This window comes from Psittacula echo, assembly GCF_963264785.1.
Source record: "Psittacula echo genome assembly, chromosome: 15".
Lineage (NCBI taxonomy): Eukaryota > Metazoa > Chordata > Aves > Psittaciformes > Psittacidae > Psittacula > Psittacula echo.
Window position 1 is genome coordinate 4,348,494 of NC_137751.1, and position 21,142 is coordinate 4,369,635.

The following is a 21,142-nucleotide window of genomic DNA, read 5'->3' on the forward strand; positions in this document are numbered from 1 at the left end:
TTGATGCCGGCTGCTGCTCCATCACCTGGGCACATGGGATGGTGCTCCCTGGGATCCTCCCCGGAGCTGGTGGCCAAGGGGACAAAGCCCCATCCAGCATCCTAAATGTCCCAAATAACCCTTTTCCCAGGGCCCCAGAGCCGGGGTGAGCAGTCGCCCCGTGCGAGAGGGAAATTTTGTGGCGACAGCTTATCTCCCGTACCGTTAGAATAACCGATAAGTGGCTCCCATGGAATTTCCTTACAGCACTGGATCAGGGATGTTTGAATAACGCATGGCCGGGTGTCAGCGTGTGGCTGGCGATTAGGAGCCGCGTTGACAGGTTGTTATGTTGTTACTAAAGGAATTGCAGGGCTGCGGGGAATGCCTGGGAACGGCGCGGCACCCGGACCCCCAGGCGCCAGCCTGTGCCCACACCACCGCCAGCACAGCCAGCGCCCGGCATGGCACCCAAGCTGCCCCGGCGGGGCTGAGCTGCCCGTCCTCACAAGTGGGTGCTGGGCTGACACAGAGCACCCTGCACTAGCACACAAAAGCCAAATGGGTGGTCATCAGCTTCTGGACATGGGAGGCAGCTGGTGGCATCCTGTGATAATGTCACATCCGTGGCTTTAGTGCTGGCCCAAGCGCCCATGGCTCCTGCCAGCTTCTCCTTGCTGCCGGCGAGACCGGGTGGAACACTGGATTCTCGGGGACGGCAGCCCCAGCTGAGCCATGCTGACTTGCGTCCCCACCCTGGCCTACACCAGTGCCGGTGGCATTGCTGTCCCCAGCCCATGGGCACGGGCACCAATGTGTGCATGTGTGCGTGTGATGTGGGCTGGAGGATCTGTGCTCGTGCCAGCAGCGGGGAAGGAGGAGAAGATGCAGGTGGGGGTGAAGTGACCCCGCGAGCACTGTGCTGGGGTGTTCACCCGTGGATGCCCCGCGGCGGGGGGGATACAGCCTCTGCAAGGGGTGTGGCTGACGCTGCGGCTGTGAGTCCCGCTACCAGCCCCGGTACGGGTGCGGGTCCCGGTGCGCGCTGCTGGGCAGGTCCCGGTCGCGGTCCCGGTGCGGCCCTTATGCGGGTCCCGATGCTGGTCCCGGTCCCGGTGGTGGTCCTGGAGCGGGTTCTTATCCGGGTCTCTGTTCCGCGCGCGGGCCCCGCCCCGTCCCTCCCCGTGCCGCCCCGCTCCTCCCCGTAGAGGCGCGTCCATCCCTGTCCCCGCCCCGGGGGCGCGTCCCCGCGGAGGGGCGGGGAGGGCCGGTCCCTGCCCGCGGGCGCTGGAGGGGATCGCGGGGCGCTCGGCGGGGCCGCCGCATGGCGCGCGGGGCCGGGGCCGCGGTCGGGGAGCGCCGCCCCGGCGCGGCGCCGCCGCCGCCGCAGCAGCAGCAGGAGCCGGAGCAGCGGCGGGAGCAGCGGCAGCAGCGAGCGGCCGTCCCGGGGCGGCGGGGCCGGTGGGGCCGGGCGATGGAGGTGCTGTAGCCGGGGCCGGGGCCGGGGCCGGGCGATGGCGGCTCTGCGGCTGCGGCTGGCCCTGTCCGTGCTGTGGCAGTTGGCGGCGGCCGGGCGCGGACTGGAGCTTCCGGGGCTGGAGGGGCCGCGGGGCCGGGCGGCGCGGTGCCAGCCCGTGGACATCCCGATGTGCCGCGGCATCGGGTACAACCTGACCCGCATGCCCAACCTGCTGGGCCACGACAGCCAGCGCGAGGCCGCCCTGAAGCTGCACGAGTTCGCGCCGCTGGTGGAGTACGGCTGCCACGTCCATCTGCGCTTCTTCCTCTGCTCGCTCTACGCACCCATGTGCACTGACCAGGTGAGCGCCAGCATCCCCGCCTGCCGCCCCATGTGCGAGCAGGCCCGGCACAAGTGCGTCCCCATCATGGAGCAGTTCAATTTCGGCTGGCCCGAGTCACTTGACTGTGGCAAGCTGCCTACGAAGAACGACCCCAATGCCCTCTGCATGGAGGCCCCTGAAAATGCCTCGGCCACGGAGCCCCACAAGGGCCAGGGCATGCTGCCCGTGGCACCCCGGCCATGGCCACCAGGCACTGCCGAGGGACGGGGCCCCAACGGTCTGGAGGCCTGTGACAACCCTGAGAAGTTCCAGTATGTGGAGAAGAGCCTTTCCTGCGCTCCTCGGTGCTCCCCTGGGGTGGACGTCTACTGGTCTCGGGAGGACAAGGACTTTGCCTTCATCTGGATGGCCATCTGGTCCACGCTCTGCTTTGTCTCCACTGCCTTCACCGTTCTCACCTTCCTGCTCGACCCCCACCGTTTCCAGTACCCCGAGAGGCCCATCATCTTCCTCTCCATGTGCTACAACGTCTACTCCGTGGCCTTCCTCATCCGCTCAGTGGCAGGGGCCGAGAACATCGCCTGCGACAGGGAGAATGGTGAGCTCTATATCATCCAGGAGGGGCTGGAGAGCACAGGCTGCACCATTGTCTTTCTCATCCTCTACTACTTCGGTATGGCCAGCTCGCTCTGGTGGGTCATCCTTACCCTCACCTGGTTCCTGGCTGCTGGGAAGAAGTGGGGACATGAGGCCATAGAGGCCCACAGCAGCTACTTCCACATGGCTGCCTGGGGCATCCCAGCCATGAAAACCATCATCATCCTCACCATGCGGAAGGTGGCAGGGGACGAGCTCACGGGGCTGTGCTACGTGGGGAGTATGGATGTCAGCGCTCTGACTGGCTTTGTCCTCATCCCCCTTTCCTGCTACCTGGTCATCGGCACCTCCTTCATCCTCACAGGCTTCGTCGCCCTCTTCCACATCAGGAAGATCATGAAGACGGGCGGCACCAACACGGAGAAGCTGGAGAAGCTGATGGTGAAGATTGGGGTCTTCTCCATTCTCTACACCGTCCCAGCCACCTGCGTCATCGTCTGCTACTTCTACGAACGGCTGAACATGGATTACTGGAACCTCAGGGCCCTCGAGCGCGGCTGCCTGCACCTCCCTGGCCGCCGCGCCGCCAACTGCTCCTTGGAGGCCTCAGTGCCCACCGTGGCCGTCTTTATGCTAAAGATTTTCATGTCACTGGTGGTGGGCATCACCAGCGGGGTGTGGGTGTGGAGCTCCAAGACGCTGCAGACCTGGCAGAGCCTGTGCAACAGGAAGCTGGGCGTGAGGACGCGGGGCAAGCCCTGCAGCGGGGTGAGCTGTGGTGGGGGGCACTGCCACTACAAAGCCCCCACGGTCATGCTGCACATGACCAAGACGGACCCGTACCTGGACAACCCGACGCATGTCTAGAGCAGGGCTGCTCACGCCCCGGGACAGCGCGCTGGGGAAAGCGGCCTCACGGGTAAGGGGCGAGGGGATGCCGAGGCGGGCTGGTGGCATGGGGGACACACTGGTTTGGGGTGGCAAGGCCTGCGGGACCCCAGCACCCCTTGACCTGACAAGGAGCTGCTTTTTCCTAGAGATTGTTTTGTTGTTGTTGCTGTTGCCAAATCCAGTGACTTTTCTAACGCTTTCTTTGGGGGGGCAGCGGGGATGGGGCAGGGAGGGGAATAATCCAGTCTGTGTTTATTTAATTCTGTAATTTATTTTAGATTTTTTTTTTTTAATCATTAGCTGCGAGGAATGGAAAAAACAATAAACTCTGGATGTGTTATTTCAACTGAGCCTGGTGCTGTTCGCAGGAATTCGAGGGGGCCCGGAGCAGCCCCATGGGATGCCCCAGCCCAGTGGGTCCCTGTGTGGGTGCATGTGGGGCAGGGAGCTCTCTTGCCAGTGGCAGGAGGTGTGTGCTGTGCTGGCGAGAGCATGGTGCTGGAGGCAACCTGCGTCCATGCCCCCCCGTGACGTGGCGGTTGTGGTGCCCGCTGCCTGCCTCCCAGCGAGAAGGAGGAGGGTTTCCTGTGCTGTCACACTCATGAATCATCTTTTCCACACAGTGCTCCGTAGGTGATTTGTGTCAGTGCCATCCAGGCAAGGGGGGCTCAGCATGGCAGGCCAGGAGCTGGGTGATGGGCTGGGGGCTCAGAACCTTGGCATGGAGAGGGCTCAGCTTTGATGTCCCACGCAGAAGCCCGAGGTGTGGGTAATGGAAACTTACGGGCAGCTTTATTTATCCCCTGCTCTGGTTACAATCCCCGCTTTGCCTTCCCCATTGTCCAGAGGGAAATTCAAGCCTCAGCTGGTGTTGCCGGGGGAGCCGGCTAAGAGGTGGACAGCAGGGGCTTGGCTGCTGGTTTGCCCCAGTGCCAAGGGGTAGAGATGGGCTCTGCTCTGGCCCCATGGCAAGTAAGGGGCTGTGGGCAGGGACATGGGCAGCGTGGGACCTGTGGCAGGCAGGGAGCTGTAGCAGGGACACAGGCAGCCCTGGTGATGCTCAGACTTGGCCATCATCAAATTGCCTGTTAATTAGCCAGTGTGCAGGCAGCAGCAGCGCTGAGCCCTAAGAAGGGTCTATGGGGACCCTGGATCTTTCCCAGGGAGCAACAAGCTAGCAAGGGAGCCCCTCTCCAGCACCCAACTTAGCACCAACAGCCCCTGGTGCTTGTCCCAGGCAGAGCCCTTGTAGCTCAGAGCCCCATGTCAGGGCCACAGCCAAGGGAGATGTCCAAGAGAACCCCCCAGCCCTGAGCAGGGGTTGGGTTTAGCGGCCCCTCTCCTGCTGCTGTGCTGCACCAGGGCTTTGTTCTGCTGTGACTGATGCGGTGAAGCACCTTTCATCTGACCCCCCCCAGGGGTGCCCAGACAGCGGGAGAAGTTGAGCAACTGATGTGAGGAAAGCCTTTGCCTCCCCTGGGAGCCCCCACTGCCTGTGCAATGCTGAGTACACACCAAGGGGCTCACACCCCATTTGGGGTGCTGGGGGGCAGATGTGCCCTTGGGTGGGCTGGGGGCACCCAGCCTCTTTCAGCTAGGGCAGGAACCCATGCCGCTGGGGGGCTGCAGCCTCATAGGCTGCCCCGGCTGCACGCAGGGGGGTTTGTTTGGGCAGCCACAAGGGCCATGACCCGGGGCAGGAGAGTCAATACTGGCTGCAGGACAGGCTCCAAAGTCCAGTGCGGGCAGCCGGGCACGGCACAGGGTGGGGGGGCTTGCAGGGCCTTGTCCCTGTGTGGGGCACATCCTGTGTGCTGGACCCGCTGCCCCAGGCTGTGTGCAGGCAGCCCCACAGCACTGAGCTCTGAGCCAGCTCGTGGCACCTTTGGCTCGGCGATGGCCCCGGGGTGTGAGGGTGTCCTGGCAGGGACAGGCTGCTCTTGCCCTGGCACTTGCCAAGTAACCGGCTGCCTCCCAAGCGCCCATCCCAGTAAGAGGCCCCTGTTAGCAGCAGCAGTGGGGGCTGCTGGTGCCCAGTCAACCACTCACTATCAGCCCCGCAGCCCAACCAGCTCTGGATGCAGCCACCAAGGTGCTGGGCATGGCCAGCCCCGCTGGGGAGACAGAGCTATCCCACAGGGCCTGCCCCAAAGCAGGGCTGCCCCTTGGAAGGGCTCAGCGTTGGGACAGCAGCTGCCCCCTTGTCACAGCCACTTTCAGCCCTGTCCTGGGGAGGCTCAGCCTTCCTGCATAGTCCCCACCATCATCCCTGCATCCACTCCTCATCCTACCTGGAGAAGACCCAAAGGCAGCCAAACACCCAGTGCTGGCAGGGTGGGGGCTGCTGCAACAAGGCTCAGCACCCCTGGATCAGGCACTGCTGCCATGGCTGCAGGCCCCAGTGCAGGCAGAAGGGGCTGAGCTGGGGCTGCCGCTGGGTTAGAGCGGGCACAGGACACCCCAAGGGCCTGGTGCAGCCAAGCACAGGATCATGGACTTGCAGAATGGTTTAGGTTGAAGGGACCTTAAAGCTCCTCCAGCTCCAACCCCTGCCACGGGCAGGGACCCCTTCCACTGGAGCAGCTTGCTCCAAGCCCCTGTGTCCAACCTGGCCTTGAACACTGCCAGGGATGGGGCAGCCACAGCTTCTCTGGGCACCCTGGGCCAGCGCCTCAGCACCCTCACAGGGAAAAGAAGCATGGAAGTCAAGCTGGGTGCCCCCACAGCACTTGCTGAGCTGTGGCCATTATACCTAGCAAGGCAGGATGTTCCCTTGCGGTTTGGAGTATCAGAAGGGACGTTGCCGTGCTCTGGGAACATGCTAAAAATCGTGAGTTACGCAGTCTCAACTGGTTGATATTCCTGATAAAACCATGAGGAAGCCAAGCTCCAGGCTCCTCACCCACTGCACCCCATGGCCTCCTCCTGGGGCCTGATCACTGGAAGCACAGTGACCCCAGGGTTTGGCACAGGCCAGCCCCGGTGAGGTGGTGGGGAACAGGGCTGGCAACTGTCCCCCTGGCTGCAGGGCCATGGCTGCCAGGATGGGCACAGCTATTTATGGCCCCCGCACAGGACACTCGTGCCATGCAGGGGCTGCTATAAAAAGCAAGTCTCTGAAAAGGTCTCAGAGCAGATGCTGGTGAGAGGTCTCCATGCCAAGGCCTGGAAACATCCCAGCTGGAGTCACACAGGTTCGCCCCTGTCTTGTTGCATGCCCAGCAAAGCAAAACCTCTTGTGCAGGGTGGATGAGGCTTCTCAAGCCTGTCCATCACTGAGAGCTTTCGATGCTCCAACCCACCCCTAGGGCAGGGATTTCCTCTGTCCTGGCTGCTGCGCTCCCTGAAGACACCCAGGAACCCATCACTCCCTTGAGGTACAGCACTGGCACAAAAGCAGGCAGAGGGCGGAACACTGGGGTCACAGCTGACGGGGGCTACATCAGCTTGGGTTCATTGCCTCCCTGGGCCATGCTGCCTCAGAAGCTCACTCCAGGAGTCTGGGACAGCAGCTGGAGCCGTCCCTTTGGACACAGCCCAGCTCCAAGCCACAGCTCCCAGAGCTGCAGCTGCAGAACGTGTGAACGGAAGAGGGGAAGCATCCCCATCACATCCCTCTGGCAGTGCCAACTCTTCAACTGCCCCATCACCTGCATGCACTCCCTTCAGAACAGCAACCCGGCGCCACCCTGGGCACTGTGGCAGGATGAGTGTGACTGGCAGCCTGCAGGAGACAAGGGACCAAAGCGGAGTGCCAGCTCCCATACCCTGGTGCAGTGGCAGGAAGGGCACAGCCCCATCCCTCTCCTCTAAGGAGGAGGACAAAGGGGGTCAGCTTGGAGCACACAGCACGTTAGCTCTGCCTGGCACAGCTCAGGGCACAGGGTGGTCACAGCCCTGCACGGGGGACATGGCCCAACCTGGCTGCAATACCCAAGGGCTGCTATAACCAAAGCAGGCACTGGCAGATGGTGCTTCAGAGCTCTGAGCCGACCTGGCCCAGCCTTGCTGGTCCCTCCACCCCTTGCTCTGTGGCTCCATTTTCCCTCCTGAAGGCAAGAGACATCACATGTGGTGGGGGCTCTGGGGAAGGCCCCCTGACACTTCCACACAAACACAGGGCGCCCACAAAGGACTCACCGCACACTGGCTTTACAAACACAAGTACATAATGTTTATTTTTAAGTTCCCAATTTATTACAAGTACAGCCCTTGGCAGAAACCCCCTCCCCCCAGACATTTATGTTTAAAAAACGTACAGTTCCAAAGGTTTCACCATGTAGGACCTGCAGAAAATGTTCTCTATGACCAGGACAAAACCAAGCCTCTGGAGGAGATGTGCGAGATACAAACTTCAGTGCTAGTCTGAGGGGCAGGGAGCTGAGGCTGGGGAGACGGAAGTGGCTGGAAACCTGCCTGATCTCCACAGCCAGGGACAGCCCAGAACTGAAACAAATACCTGTTAAAAAACCCCAACAAACAAAGGTAAAACGTTCATAAAACCAATCTGCATTTTTTAATTAATGATTCTTTTCGTCTCAAATCACAGGAGCTGCAGCAGCTGCTTCTGCTTTTGTTACAAAACCCGTCTAGAGCAGCCCTGGGTCTGGTTTGTGCCAAATCAGAGTTCTGTAACAAAAAGTTTGAGCCCGAATTGTATGATCAAAACCTGTCATGGTGGAGAGGGAAAGGTGAGGAACAAACACATCCTTTCCTTAGAGAAAGGCGGCGCCGAGCGCAGGACAGGCCACGACAGAGCAGCCTCTGGCAGCACCGGGCTGGTCCCTCTGCGCAGGGCAAGGAAGGCCAGTGAGGGAAGGTGGCACTACAAAACATGGTGAGAGTGTGGCTACGGAGGGACTGGGAGACCCCCCCCCAACAAGTCCCCTGATACAACTCCAGCTACTGGTAGGAAAATGAGTTTTAAAGAGTGGCGGGCAAATATAAAGCAAACATGATTTCATATAAACTGTACATGTGCCAAAGCAAGACAATGGTATCTTACAGGTGTTCTTTGTACAAGATCACAGCTAGAAACAAGCCCCTTTTAACTAGAAAATTGATTTTAAGTGTTACACAGAACATGTTTCCTCTGCCCCCTTGCCCTGGAGCTCCCTGCAGGGGGTGCAGAAAACCACGTTCTTGGGTATGCTTCTGGCACTCGTTCATCCCAGGGGCTGCGTGCTGCTCAGGGGGAGCCAGCTGCCTCCTCTTCATGTGTGTGAGCTGAGCTCAGAACCACCCTCCGCCGGCGCTCAACCTCCAGAGATCACTCCCCGGGAAGAGAGAGGGGAGAAGCAGGAGCACCTCAAAGCCAGTGGTGTTAGGATGCTGGTGAAAGCCGGATCTCCATATATGTAAGTGCTTGCTTGCCCTATGCAGCCCTTCACTAGGGGCTCAGAATTAACACCATATAAATATATACATACAAGAACTAGCAGCCCATTGGCCTGATGGCACCCAGTCCTTCCATGAAGCAACATGATCCCCCCCTGCACCAGCCCCAGGCTGGTTTCACATCACAGGCAGCAGAGGCAGAAGGTCCCACCGCGCTCCAGCACCAGCTGCTCGTGGAGGGGAGGAAGCGGCTCATCCCAGGGAAGCCAGCAGCATCTGAGCTGGAGACAGCTTCATGCTCCTCCGCCTAGCCAGGCTTGGCCAGACCCTTCCTGTGCTCTCCAACCTTCCCCTCCTCGCAGGACAGGCTTGCCAAGAGCGTTGTGGATTTTGCAGGAAGCAGGATGGTCACCTCTGCTCACTCAACGGATGACTGAATACATGAGGAAATTGCAGAAAAGTTAGAACTAGGACAGGCCAAAGGGAAGGCTGGATTCATAGAGAAGTGCCTGCTGCTTCCCAGCTCCCTCCAGACAACCCATTCTGCTGCCCGGCAGCACCAGGAGGCCTGCTCCAGCTCTGGCTCTCCCCCATGTCTCCCCATCCCTCATTTCTTCCTTTTCCGCCCCCGGGAATGTTCAAGGGGCTCTGACTCACTGTCCCCTTCCTGCTCCTCCAGTCCCTGGCACCTGGCAGAGAGCATCCTGCGTTTCCTGCGTGCATACGTGTGGCCAGGCAAGTGTTTGTGCACCATGTCAATCAAACACTGTTCCGTCTTCTCCAGGCAGGACAGTACGTGACTCCCGTTCTGGTTGTAGCACTCGGCATTCGAGAACACCTGCTTGATGTCAGAGAGGAACTCCTGCACCGAGCGGTAATTGCCACAAGAGCACTTGCTCTGTATAGTTTGAAAGTCCATGGGGTTGCTGATGACCTCAAAGTAATCTTCAGCTTCCTCCGTGGTCACTGGCTCCCTGCCGAATGAAGAGCCACAACGATAGGAGGACAATGACGGCGCCGGCCACAAGCAGTGCAGGCTGTTGAGGAGAACCACAACCACCCCATCCCCTTCATTTGGGCAGCAGCCCTGACCCACAACCTGCCATGCCCTAACAAGCCCACACAGCACCTCGACAGCGCTCAACATGTCAGTCGTACATACAGCTGTGATGACAGGAAGGACAGCAGCATGTCCTGCTGCCCAGGGAGCTGGTCTGGGCACAGGGACTGGCACGTGGCAGTCACCTTCTCTGTTCCACTGCCTGCAGTGCGCCCTGCACACCCCAGGGGCTGCAGAGAGCTTCCTCTCTTTAGCCCACAGTGAACCACCCTCTGCTACACCACCTCAGAAGCGCTCCACGTCTTCAGTCCAGCACAGGACTGAGAGAGCAAAGGGGTTTCTTCTGCAGCAGCTTCACTCCCTTTTTTCCCCACCCATAACTTGTTTTTGAAACCCCAGTCTTGTAGCCCGCAAGAGGCTCTGTCAGGACCTCAGCATGGCCAACTTCCCCTGCCTGCAGCAGCCCTGTGCCCATGCAGGGGGCCACCCGCCCTCACCTGAAGGGCCAGCTAAAGCGGTACTTGATCAGCTTGCTGAGGATTTCCTCACACTTCTGCAACTCGAGGCTCTGGCGACGTGCCGTCTTCCTTGTTTGAAGGACCTGCCCACAGAAAGGATGCTGTTAAAAGAAGGGAACTGCTGTGGGCTTTAGTGTTCAGCAAACAGTTTTGAGCTGGCTTTTAGCAGTTTTCTTTTCGATCCCCTCATGAGCTAGTGTCTCAAGGGTTGGGGACATGTAGTACTGCTGCAGAAGCAGAGTTCAAGTCTTTAAAACACAGCCATCTTCCACAATAATCAAGAGGCAAAAAGCTCTGCTGCAGGACCTTTGATGGCAACAGCCAAGACATGCAGTGGCAACTTGAGTTACAGAACAGGAGCCCCATCCAGAAACTCTGGTGGGAATAACTCACCAGCAGCCTGTCTTTTTCTCCGGGGGCAGCAAAGCGTTTTCAAGATAGGTTCAAAGACAACATGGTCAAAACAACCAGCTAAAGAATAAATGACAGCAAATGGAGAGCCATGAGTTCCCTCCCTGCCTCCTCCAAGCCCCTTGGGGACAGCATGAGAGGCAAAGCACTTGTGCTGCTGTACTGACACTGCAGAGCCAACCATGCGCTTTAAATACCAAAGAGCAGCTGATGCCTCCAACACTGGCACAGGCTGAACACAAGGTCATTTGCCTGAGTCAGCCACCAGCACAGGGACATCCCCTTGGCTCCAGGTGCACAGCTTGCCAGGCACTGCTGCTTAGGGCATGTCAGACGATGGGAAGGCTTCACACACAGGACACTATTCCTCACCCAGCTTCAGTCTCTTCCCAGGACAAACAGCTAAGTGCAAGAGCCCCAGCAGAGTCCTCTTCCCCAAGTTAAGTGTTTTGTCAGCTGAACAAGTAAGACTTTCCTCACTTGAACATCCCTCTAAGCTGGCTGTGGCAGCCCACGCGGGGCTTGCCAATTTGGTTGCCCTCCAATCTGTAGCACAGAGCAGCTAAAACGACACTGCAGATCCAGCAGCCAGGCCACCCATACACAGTGTGAAGCAGTGAGACCAAAGACCATCAAAACCACTCCAGAAGTGTGTCAGGACACACCAGCACTACTAGCTCTGGTCAGTGAACAGATGGCAGATCTAACAGAGGCTCATGACACGGCCTGTGGGGCTTGCATATCCTCATGTATCCCCTGCAGTGTGTCCCTCCCCAGGACAACCAGCACATTACACTGCAGCTCCACCCCACCCAGCACACATACAGAGCACTGCTCTGTTCAGGAGCAGACAGTTTTATTCTTTAAATGTCAAGTGAAACCTAAACCAGCCAAATTATGTCCTGGAGGTCAGGGAGTGACCATATAGACAACAACTGTTAAGAAAATGGCCAAGGCTGGGGAGCAAGGGTCCAGCATTGCTGGCATTCTCTGCCTAGCCAGGACCCCCACCTCTCCGCAGAGACATTTGGATACTATTTAAAACCTTTTAACAAGCTGCAGGCTGCCTGCTACTCAAGGGGACAATGTATGAAAACGGCTGGGGAAGGATGCCTGGCATAGCTGTGCTCTGTTTGCACCGGGCCCTTAGGGATGCGCATCCTTTGTCAGCCCTCCCCCAGCAGGGGCGTCATGGTAGGATTCAGGGCATTTCTTCGGGAAGGGGAGGAAGCATGACACCTGCTTTGTTTATAACTCGTGATGGGAGCAGCCTCTGGGGAGCAGTTTGGCTCTTACCAGCTCATCAATGTCTGCGCCATTGACAGGTGCCGCCCGCTGCCTGGGTCCCCTGGCAGGGAGCAGCGATTGCTTCTTCCTTTGGTGCCTTCCCTGCCTCGAGGAGTACATGGCTGTGCTCTGCTTGCCCCGAGCTGTTCTCCTGGGTCTCACTGAAACATACAAGCCATGGCCTTAGAGGAACAGGTTAACCTGGAAGCAGAGACCACAAGCCCTTTGCCCAGCCACATGCCAGGCAGAGCCCTGCTCCCAGAGCAGGGAAGCTGGTGAACCCCTGGATGGCTGCACTGATCCAGCTCCAGTCCTCACGTGGCACATGCTGCTGTCAGCTGTGCTCTTGATACCCTCTCCAGATGAGATACATGGGTAATCACCTCCAGTCCAAAGAGAGGCCACTGCTATCTGGCATCAGCCTCCTGCTCAAGGGTGGTCATGCACAGCAGCCGGATGGCAAGACTCTCCAGCCCCAACCCGAGACCAGGGAGCTTCCAGCACCTCTGCCACAGGCGAGGCCCTGGGCTGCAACAGCCCCTCTGTCCATGGAACAAGTGCTGAGTGAGACAGTGCAAGGAATGGAGGAGAGGCAGTCGTCCTGCATAAAACCGTAACATCCCTTCTGAAAGCACTGGGAGCAGAAACTTGGGGTTTCTCTGGTTTCCTGCTGTCCCCCTGCTCCTCACTGTTTCAGGGATGGGTGCTTTTCCAAGCAAAAACACAGTGGGACAAGCCAGTTGCTGAGCTCCCATGAAAACTAAACTGCACGCAGAGGGACTGTTGAGTTACTGCACCAGGGAGCTGCTCCGCACTGCAAGCGGGCCACAGTGGGATTTTATTCCCCAAAACTGCTGCATTATATCCCACAGAAAAGCACTTGCCCATTTGTTAGTTGGCCTGTCAGAGCTTCACATTGATGGAAATGCAAGCGTGCTGGTGCACTCCCTTGTCTTAAGTTTCCCCCATGACCCCTTTGTAGCAGGGGAATGTGTTGGTCAGCTTCCCCAACTAAGCTCCTTCCACCTGGTCCCTATGGCCTAAGCAAGCTGTATCCAGCACACTGCAGCACTTGATGTGCAGTCCCTAATCCAGCCCTGCCCCATAAATCATCTTGCCGGGCCCCCTGCACAAGCAGTGTGTTGGGGCCACGGGACGTCTGCCTGCTGTCACTCTGCTTGTGTGTCAAGCGTGCAGCACGTGTCAAATTTCTGGCAATCCAGCATTCTAGGTTCTATCGCTCAGGATAAACGCCATGGGGATTAATGGGACTTCTCTATTAAAACAAAAGTTTTCCACCGTGACCTTTCCATGTTAATGCTCTTTAAAACTTTGCATTTAGCACTTTATTTTTAGTGACTGCAACCCTCTTTGCTATTGTTTGGAAACCTTGGCTCAGCTCCTGACTTGGCCTTGCAACACAGGCTGAATACGCTCCAAGTGTGGACATGGATACACCACAGAACAAGAAGCAGTGAACGTAGCCAGGGAATCAGTGAACATCCCTGAAACCAGAATAAAGCAAACAAATCAAGACTGATAGACCTGAATGGAAAACCCTCAGAAGAACATGGGGATAACCTTTTGGGTCCCAGTCTGCAGGTTTCACCATCTGCCCGGGTTAAATCAATCTGAAGTTAATTTTATGTCAGTCAAAGGCATTTTGACGAAGCACAGACTGCCAGTGTGCCATTCCAAGATTGATCTTTTCACCGCATCACATTGCTCAAATAAGACCAAGTCAAAGTCCCCTAAAACCCAAGTGGATACACTTACTAAAAAGTGGTGAACTGGAGAAGCAGTCAGTGAGAAGTCTAGAAAATCCTCTTTTATTCCACTCAGCTGCCCAGGAATGTACTAGTTGTGCACCCTTGACTGCTGTCTATGTGCAATCAAAGGGTGCTGGCGCTCCAAGCCACACCACACCTCAAGTACTGTGCCTTCCCACAGGAACAGGCAGAGGAAGCGCTAGTCCTGCTATCTGAAAATGTCTCCTTGCCGAATCACTAGGAATCCCGCACTTACTAGGTTATGAGCTGGTGAGAGGGGAAAAAGCAAGGAGGAAGGGTTGTGGTTAAAGCTCCATAAGCACCTATTGACAGCATCCAGTTTACCAACCAACTCTGTAGGTGCAGAGGCTGCCAACGCCAATAACTGATGATGCTGCAGCCTCCACTGCCCTTGCAGTGCTCTTCATGGTCTGGGCAGCGTTCCCAGGGTGGTGAGTGCGAGCTCAACATATCTTCCATTTCTGCTAACACTGATCCTTATCATAAGGGACAAGGGTTCCCTCCAGCTCCTCAGGTAATGCACAGCACCACCACAGCCTCCCCCCGTGACATCTCCCACCACTTACAAGCAAGACCCTGTTCAGTGTGAGGAAAAGCACAAGTTCCAAACAGGATTAATACTTTTGATACTGAAGGCAGAGTCTTAATATTTTCTGTTTCTTTCCTGCACGGTCAAAGCCTTACATTTCAGACCAGCAACTTCATAATCTTCTTCCTCCTCCTCTTCCTCCTCAGCATCCTCAGCTTCCTCTGATACGTCCTCACCTTCCTCACCTTCATCTTCAGCAGAATCCTCTGCATAGTTCCTACAGTAAGGCAGATAAACATATTTGTTGTACCACAGTGTGGGCACCAGAAGCTTTGGGCCCTCTACTGTGTGTTCACAGGCAGAGACTTGCTGACCACCTGGACAGCAAATAACCACCAGCCCCACACTGAAGCAGCTGACTATTTCAGAAAGTAGCAAGTTGCAGCTACAGCTAAAAGGGCATTTCCCAGGCTGTTGTCTGAACATCTGAGCTGAAAATCCCCAACAGCTGAACCTAGATATTTTTTGCTGGTTTAGGCACCTTAATAATGGATTTTAAGACTGCAATTGCTGTGCAATTACTCCTCCCTGAGAAGATGTCCTGCCCAGGTCTGTAGGCCAGGCCTAAGGAGTTTCAAGAGTGGGGCTCTTTGGTTTCTGCTGGAATATTTTCCATTTTATTCCTTCCCCTGTCATGCCACTTGCATTGCACTACAGGAAACAGCCCTCGTTCAGTAATATTCACAGCTAAGCTTGTATTTATCAGTGAGCAGAGTGTCAGGCTTCTTGTGTGCTGGTTTCAGAAACCACAGAGTCTCCCTGCCCAAGACAGTTCTGAGTTCTCACAGATGTCTGTTAAAGCATTCAAGCCATTACAAAAACAGGAAAACAAACAAACCAGCACACTTAGGCAAAAGGGGACAAAGGCAAAGCTGTTGTGGGAGTCTCAGTCCTCTGGAGAAAGAGGATCTTGAGCAGTAAAAGGAGTAAGAATACATTCCCACAGTACAGGGGGGCAAAAGCACTCCCAGGACAACATTTTTTTCCTGCCTCAGGTAGGAAGACAATAGCAGCAAGCAGGTAACCAGGCAGGTGATACCCCTCCTGATGGCTCTTGTCCAGGAGCCAGCTTGCAGGTGACTGCCACATCAAAGTGATGATGATCTCAGGCTAAAACAGCTGCATTGCAGCCCTGTCATTTTTGTACAAGCCTGATGAACCCTTAAATTGTGCCCAGGAAGTAAGTAATACTTGTAAGGTCATACACCACCTGCATGCTCCGAGGCAGTACACCTCTTATTGTGCTGCCACTCTGGAAGGGAGATCTGTTGGCTGCTTCTGTTTCAGGTGCCATTCGATAGCCTGACAAGCAGGTAGGTGCAGCACAGTCACAGTCAGCAGAGGACATAGATTGTGAACAGAAAAATACATCTTGCATACATTGAATTTCCAGCTTGCAATTCAAAAACTAATTTACCACCTTGCCCTCAAGAAGAAACTACTAATTTCTCCTGCATAGAACAACTTTGATTCAAATCATGTTCTCTCTGTAGCCCTACAAAGTTCCTGCCTTGTTAAGCTTTATCATGTCCAGAAAACCACGTAGACTGATTTTCAGTAGCACAGTAGGGGCTGAGCTGTAGCCTGGAGTAATGTCTGCTCTAACTTGACAAGAACACAATAGAACTCAGCCCACTGGACCACACTGCTGCAGCACTACCAACTGCTCTCCATGAAAAAGCCACCCAGCTTTCAGTTGAAGAAACAACAGCCCTCAGCACACCTGATCTCAGTCAATGATTAGTGCATGGCCCTGCCAAATGTAAGTTATTTATTAAAATTCCTGAGTTGTCATGGGTCAGTACAACACAGGTGTGCTGAACTTTCAGCCTGGAAAAAAGGCTTTCCTATTGTTCCAGTACCAGGGAGTTAACCAGGCTATCAAGAACCTGTTTTAAAGGGGCTCTGTTTCACACTGGTTTGGTTGTGCTGTGGAAGCACGGCCAGAACTGTGCATGGGTGGGAAGGCAAAGTGAAGAGGGAGGTACTCACCGGCCCCGCAAGCTGCGCCGGGCAGTGGAAGGCTGGCACGCTGGGCACTGCCATTCGCCATCTGGGATCTCGTAAAGTGCTGGTCTCAGGCAGAACAGGTGGAAGGCTTTGTTACACTCGTCACACAGGATCAGCTTGTCATCCTCACCTAGGAGAGTGCAACACGCTTGTAACAAGCATGACAGCCTTGCTCAACCTGAAGAGCAGAAGCTGCCACAATGCTGGAGGTTAGGACAAAGCAGGATAAAGATGCAGAGTACTCGTTGATGGCAAGGCCCCTTCCTTCTTGGTTCCACCACCGCAGTGGAAACCAGCAGCACTGAAAAACAAAACAATGCAGAGTCCCTTGCCTTGCTAAGCTTTCAGCTGAGGCAGAGGTAGAAACCTGCCAAATAGGTTCCACCCAGGCTAGATCTCAAACCAAACACAGGGAAAGAGAAATTTGCTGCTGATGTGCCCAAGAGCCCAGCAAGAAGTTATAATTGCAGGTATTCTTATTATACCCTCAATCTGGTTAACCTGCACAGCATCTTCTTTCAAATTAAGGCAGCAAGCCTACAAAGAAAATCAGTATGCAGCAGAACTAGCCTCTCTGTGCTTCTCACTAATGCAGGAAAACAGGGAGACAGTCCTGAGCCAGCTATTTCGTTTACTGAAGAAGGAAAAAAAGAAAGTACAGAGAGCATGCCAGCACCTCCCTTTTCTCTAACATCCCAGTTCTTAAATTCTGTGAAACTATGATCTGTTAGACTCAGGTAAGCCGCCTCCTTACATCTGCCCAGAATCCCCTCTCAACAGCAGATTGTACAGTTTTTGCATTGGCTTGGAATATCCCTGAGGCTCCACGGTGAAGGACATTGCCCCAATACAGCCATTATTTCTTTGAGGAGGTGGATGGCACAGCCTTTTGGTAAGCACAAGTGGTCCAGCATTCCTGCCTGCCCTCATTTCCCACTAATGTTTCAGCAAATAGAAAGTGAGACAAAAAGCACATGATGAGGCAGAATGTACTACCAAGCTCTTTTCTCCAGGCTTCCATCCAAAAGGAGAGGTTATGGCAGAACAAATACTAGCAGTCTTGTGGTGACACCCCTTTGACTCTCCCCTCCACCTGCAACACTGAAGCCCTGCACACTATAGAGTGTACAGAGAAGGCAGACCCTTGTCACTTACTTGGTTACTTCCCCAGCTGATAAGGCTTCCAGCCCACCAGCAATTCTGCTCCCACCCTGGCCTCAAAGTAGCATCATCCCACCTCACTCTCTCCCAAAGGATAACAACCTTCCCAACCTCTCCTTATTCATTCCTTCTGTAAGAGATGGGATTAACTGAAAAGGTTCAGAAACCCAAAGACCATTCCAACTGAAAAATGAAACCAGGAAATGGACAGTGGCACAAGTGCTTTCAGGGCGATTGCTGACGACTTGTGCTCAAGTACCCCAAGTACCCAGGGGGCAGCAACTCTGCAATGTTCTGTAAGACTGTGTACTAGTTTCGTAAGAACAGTTTATTGGAGTCAGGGTCAAATGCTTCTGTAAGATCAATGCTTCTGACTGCAAATCCTGATGTTCAAAACTCAAAATACAGCCAAAGACACTGACAGACTACAAGGGCGTATTGCCTAAGCAGGGCATGGAGACGTGACAGCGTCCAACTGTTAGGCAGGCGTGCGGCAGGAATTACCTTTCTTGCGACACACTTTGCATCTGGCATTCTCTGCTGACATATCCCACTTGATACAGGCATCCAGCATCCCGAGCAGCACATGCATACGAGAGAAGGTCTGGGCCTCACGGATTGCTGTCTTCCACTTCTCCATGGCTGAAGCAACCTGCAGACAGACCTAACAACTTACAACAAAGCACACAGACATAGCTCGCTACAGTCTGAAGACATTTTTATATCCTTTAGCTGAGGCCCTTAGTAACCAAAGCACAACTCTCTGTTTCTTTCCTTCTATACAGACTCAGCAGTCCTATTTGTGGTTTATTCATAACCAGCCTCACTGGATGGGACAGCTTGTTCGTAACAGTAGAGCCCTTTCGCATTTCACGGCCAGTCTGAAACAACCTACGTGAACTCCAATGAATTCTTGCTCTGAAAGTCTAACCCAAATAATCATTTGGCTAAGAAAATAAGAGGCAGAAATCTAGCACTGTAAAATGCTGGATGGAAGTTAGGAGACAGCTGGCAGCACAGTTCAGCATGGTGGAGTGGAGCAGCCTGTGCTGCCCTCCCGTGGGTACTGCAGAGGTAATCCAGACCAGCAGCAAGACCCACCACAGGCCTGGTCCTGCACGCTGGGCAAAGGGGACCAGGACATTGGCTACCATCAGGTTTGTCAAGCAGAGCATGTGGAGCTCGAGACAGGAAATCAGTCACTGTCTTGAGACAAGATGAGTTTGGGGCACGTGAAACTCCAGAATTAGCTGCAAGATGGGATGAAAGCATTAAACCTGAGATTGGTACCAAGGCAACTGTCGGAGCCTGCATATGTCAAGTCACATGTGGCATCTCACACTCAACTCTGAAGCTTAGAAACAACACTGTGGTAAATCGGAAAGGCACCAGAACAGAGATCCAGAGCCGCTTTGCTTTACAACAATGAGGTGATGGCCTAGACATGACAGGGACATAATAGGACTCAAGTTAATGATCTTCTACCCCAGGAAAGTGAAAAAAACAAACAGTGAAGTGTCAGATGGGAAAATCTAAACTCTGCAGCTGACAGCAGTTTGGGAGCCAAACAAAACCCAGGGTTTTTGCAGAGTTGCACATTCTCCTCTGACTGAATTTGAGGAAGCACAGCATATATTAGATGCTTGGAAAAACACACAAACTATTATAAAATGCCAACATCCTTGCTGCCATTGCTAGTGTGGAACCTGGAGTCCGAGACATTCAAGACAAACGGAAACCTGCACAGCCTCCTGCGGCAGATCACACAGCCCTGAGCTATTTGCAGAACATTGTTGAGGTGCTTCACATACTGTGCAATTGATTTTCCAAGTAACTGTTCCTGGGTTTTGCTGTTAATATACTGGGTAACTGCTGGGCCAAAATAAATCTGCACAAGCTGTTGGCAAGTTTTGCTTAGATTTTTCTCCCCAAGCCTGAGGAATTTAGCAGATTTTTAGTCTTGCTTCCCAAGCATCATGAGACTGTGGCATTTTAGCAGTACCATTATCAAGGGAGTTCAGACTGCCAACTAGGCAAACAGGAGACTGAGTTACTTAAATACCCTCCTGACTGGAGAGGAGCAATCTAGCAGGGAAAACAAAAAATACCCCACAAAAATCCCAAAGGAGAAGTCCTCAGTCACATTTCAACTTCAGTGACAGAAATCACCTTGGGTAAAGGTGGACAAACCTCCAGCTAGAAAGGTTCTCCCCCAGTATCCTAGGCAGATGTGGAGCTGCTCTTTGAGGTCTGCAGGTGAGGACTGACCGACCCCTTCTAGGCTTTCCCTTTGCCATCAAAAAGGCCATTGAAAGCCAGTAGCAGCTGCCCATGCCCATGCAGTTGTGCTGCAATGTCACACTTCAAAAAGGTCACATCTCCTGTCCTGCCCTGGGACAGCCCAGGGTGCTGCTGCCACTAAAGTGGGAACATTTTCACAGGCACAGTGGCACCAGGAACAGCCACAAGCTCAGGCTGCGCTGCAACCTTGAGCTCAGCCAGCAGGAACCCTTGGTACAGACATGTCAGCAAACAGGGGCCTACTGAGCCATGACTTGTTTTTCACATGGAAAAATGAGAAAATAACCACACCACAGGGCTGCAGTTTCACTCCTATGGTCTGTGAGTCTATTAAGTGTGTTTCTCCAGTACAGCTATGCTTTATTTTACCTGCTATGGACTCACAGCTCAAGTCTGGCTCTAAAAGACTTTGCAATTCCTGACCTATGCAGGAGGTTTGTCTTTAAAAGCCTAACAGTCAGGTTTTTTCATTGGAAAACTGTACCTATGATCTAGGCTGCTCTTTCAAGTCATCTATAAAGGTTTTCTGCTTTGGCAAAAAAGAAAGCTCAATCCAGATAAACGGAAGGAAAACAAAACAAAAACCCCAACTAGAAACCAGCCCCAAAACTCAACAAAATAAGATGAACATTGCTTGTACCATCACAAGTGTCTAGAAAATTCTGAGCCTGACAAAGAGAGCATTGCCTAAATAAATGCTCCAGCCCCACTGGCACAAGACAATGCTCCATAATACGCTTTTATTAAAGTACCCAACTTGTGTGAGGAACTTCACAAAGGAACTCAGGTATTTGACTTCACCCAATTCCTGTTCACAGAGAGGAAATTAACTGTAATTCCTCAGTATGATATTAATTTTGCCAATGCCTTTACTCTTCAAAATAAACGGGGAACACCTGGCCCCATCACCTACACTCCAAACTTGGAATGGGGAAAAGCCACTCCGGATTTAGTACCCAATAAGATATACTGTCCCTGCTCAAAGAGGTACATCACAAGACAAAAACAAAGCCCTGAAGTGAACAATACCTTTGCTTCTTCTGCCATTTTCTTGTCTTCATCAATCTCCTCAGCCTTGGCAACATAGTCCTCTCCTTGATGCTTCCTTCTCTTCTGCTTGGGGGCCATGAAACCTTGCAGAAACTTCTTAACAACACCAGCTTGGAGTGCAATCACACACTCTCCAAAATCCTTCAGGCTCTCTAGTGAGTATACCTGTTAGGAAGAGGATATGGTCATGTAACAGCTGATGTTACTCTCCCTTCTGTTTTAGGTAGGTCTGTCCTGCAAATGGATACATGGGATTCTTAATGCAATGCCATTATCTACCACACTTGGTTGTGGAATCAGCGTATTGCTGCTGCTTCTGCTAGAGTTCAGATACAGCTGATCGCGCATAATACTGGTCA

At 54.1% G+C, this 21,142-nt stretch overlaps 2 protein-coding genes across 11 annotated transcripts in view; one reads left to right on the plus strand and one right to left on the minus strand.

Moving 5' to 3' along the window:
* Positions 1-1,493: 1,493 nt before the first annotated feature.
* On the plus strand, positions 1,494-3,662 carry FZD9 (frizzled class receptor 9; the record flags this gene model as incomplete). The annotated part of the gene is made up of 1 exon (XM_080629902.1): positions 1,494-3,662. One exon carries the CDS (start codon positions 1,494-1,496, stop codon positions 3,243-3,245), a length of 1,752 nt encoding a protein of 583 aa, XP_080486028.1. The 3' UTR covers positions 3,246-3,662.
* A 3,764-nt stretch (positions 3,663-7,426) lies between these two features.
* The window catches only part of BAZ1B (bromodomain adjacent to zinc finger domain 1B), a 48,817-nt gene continuing 35,101 nt past the window's right edge, over positions 7,427-21,142 (minus strand). For 6 of the 10 annotated variants that reach the window (XM_080629831.1, XM_080629828.1, XM_080629829.1 and 3 more), the window contains 7 exons: positions 20,763-20,948; positions 17,937-18,084; positions 16,254-16,401; positions 14,357-14,478; positions 11,892-12,043; positions 10,164-10,267; positions 7,427-9,580 (listed from right to left, as the gene is read on the minus strand). In XM_080629831.1, coding sequence (XP_080485957.1) covers positions 9,214-9,580; positions 10,164-10,267; positions 11,892-12,043; positions 14,357-14,478; positions 16,254-16,401; positions 17,937-18,084; positions 20,763-20,948 — 1,227 coding nt within the window. In that variant the 3' untranslated portion in view covers positions 7,427-9,213. Of the gene's footprint in view, positions 9,581-10,163; positions 10,268-11,891; positions 12,044-14,356; positions 14,479-15,471; positions 15,564-16,253; positions 16,402-17,936; positions 18,085-20,762; positions 20,949-21,142 lie in introns of those variants that run through there. The other 4 variants (XM_080629830.1, XM_080629834.1, XR_013958043.1 and 1 more) reach the window with 4 other exon arrangements.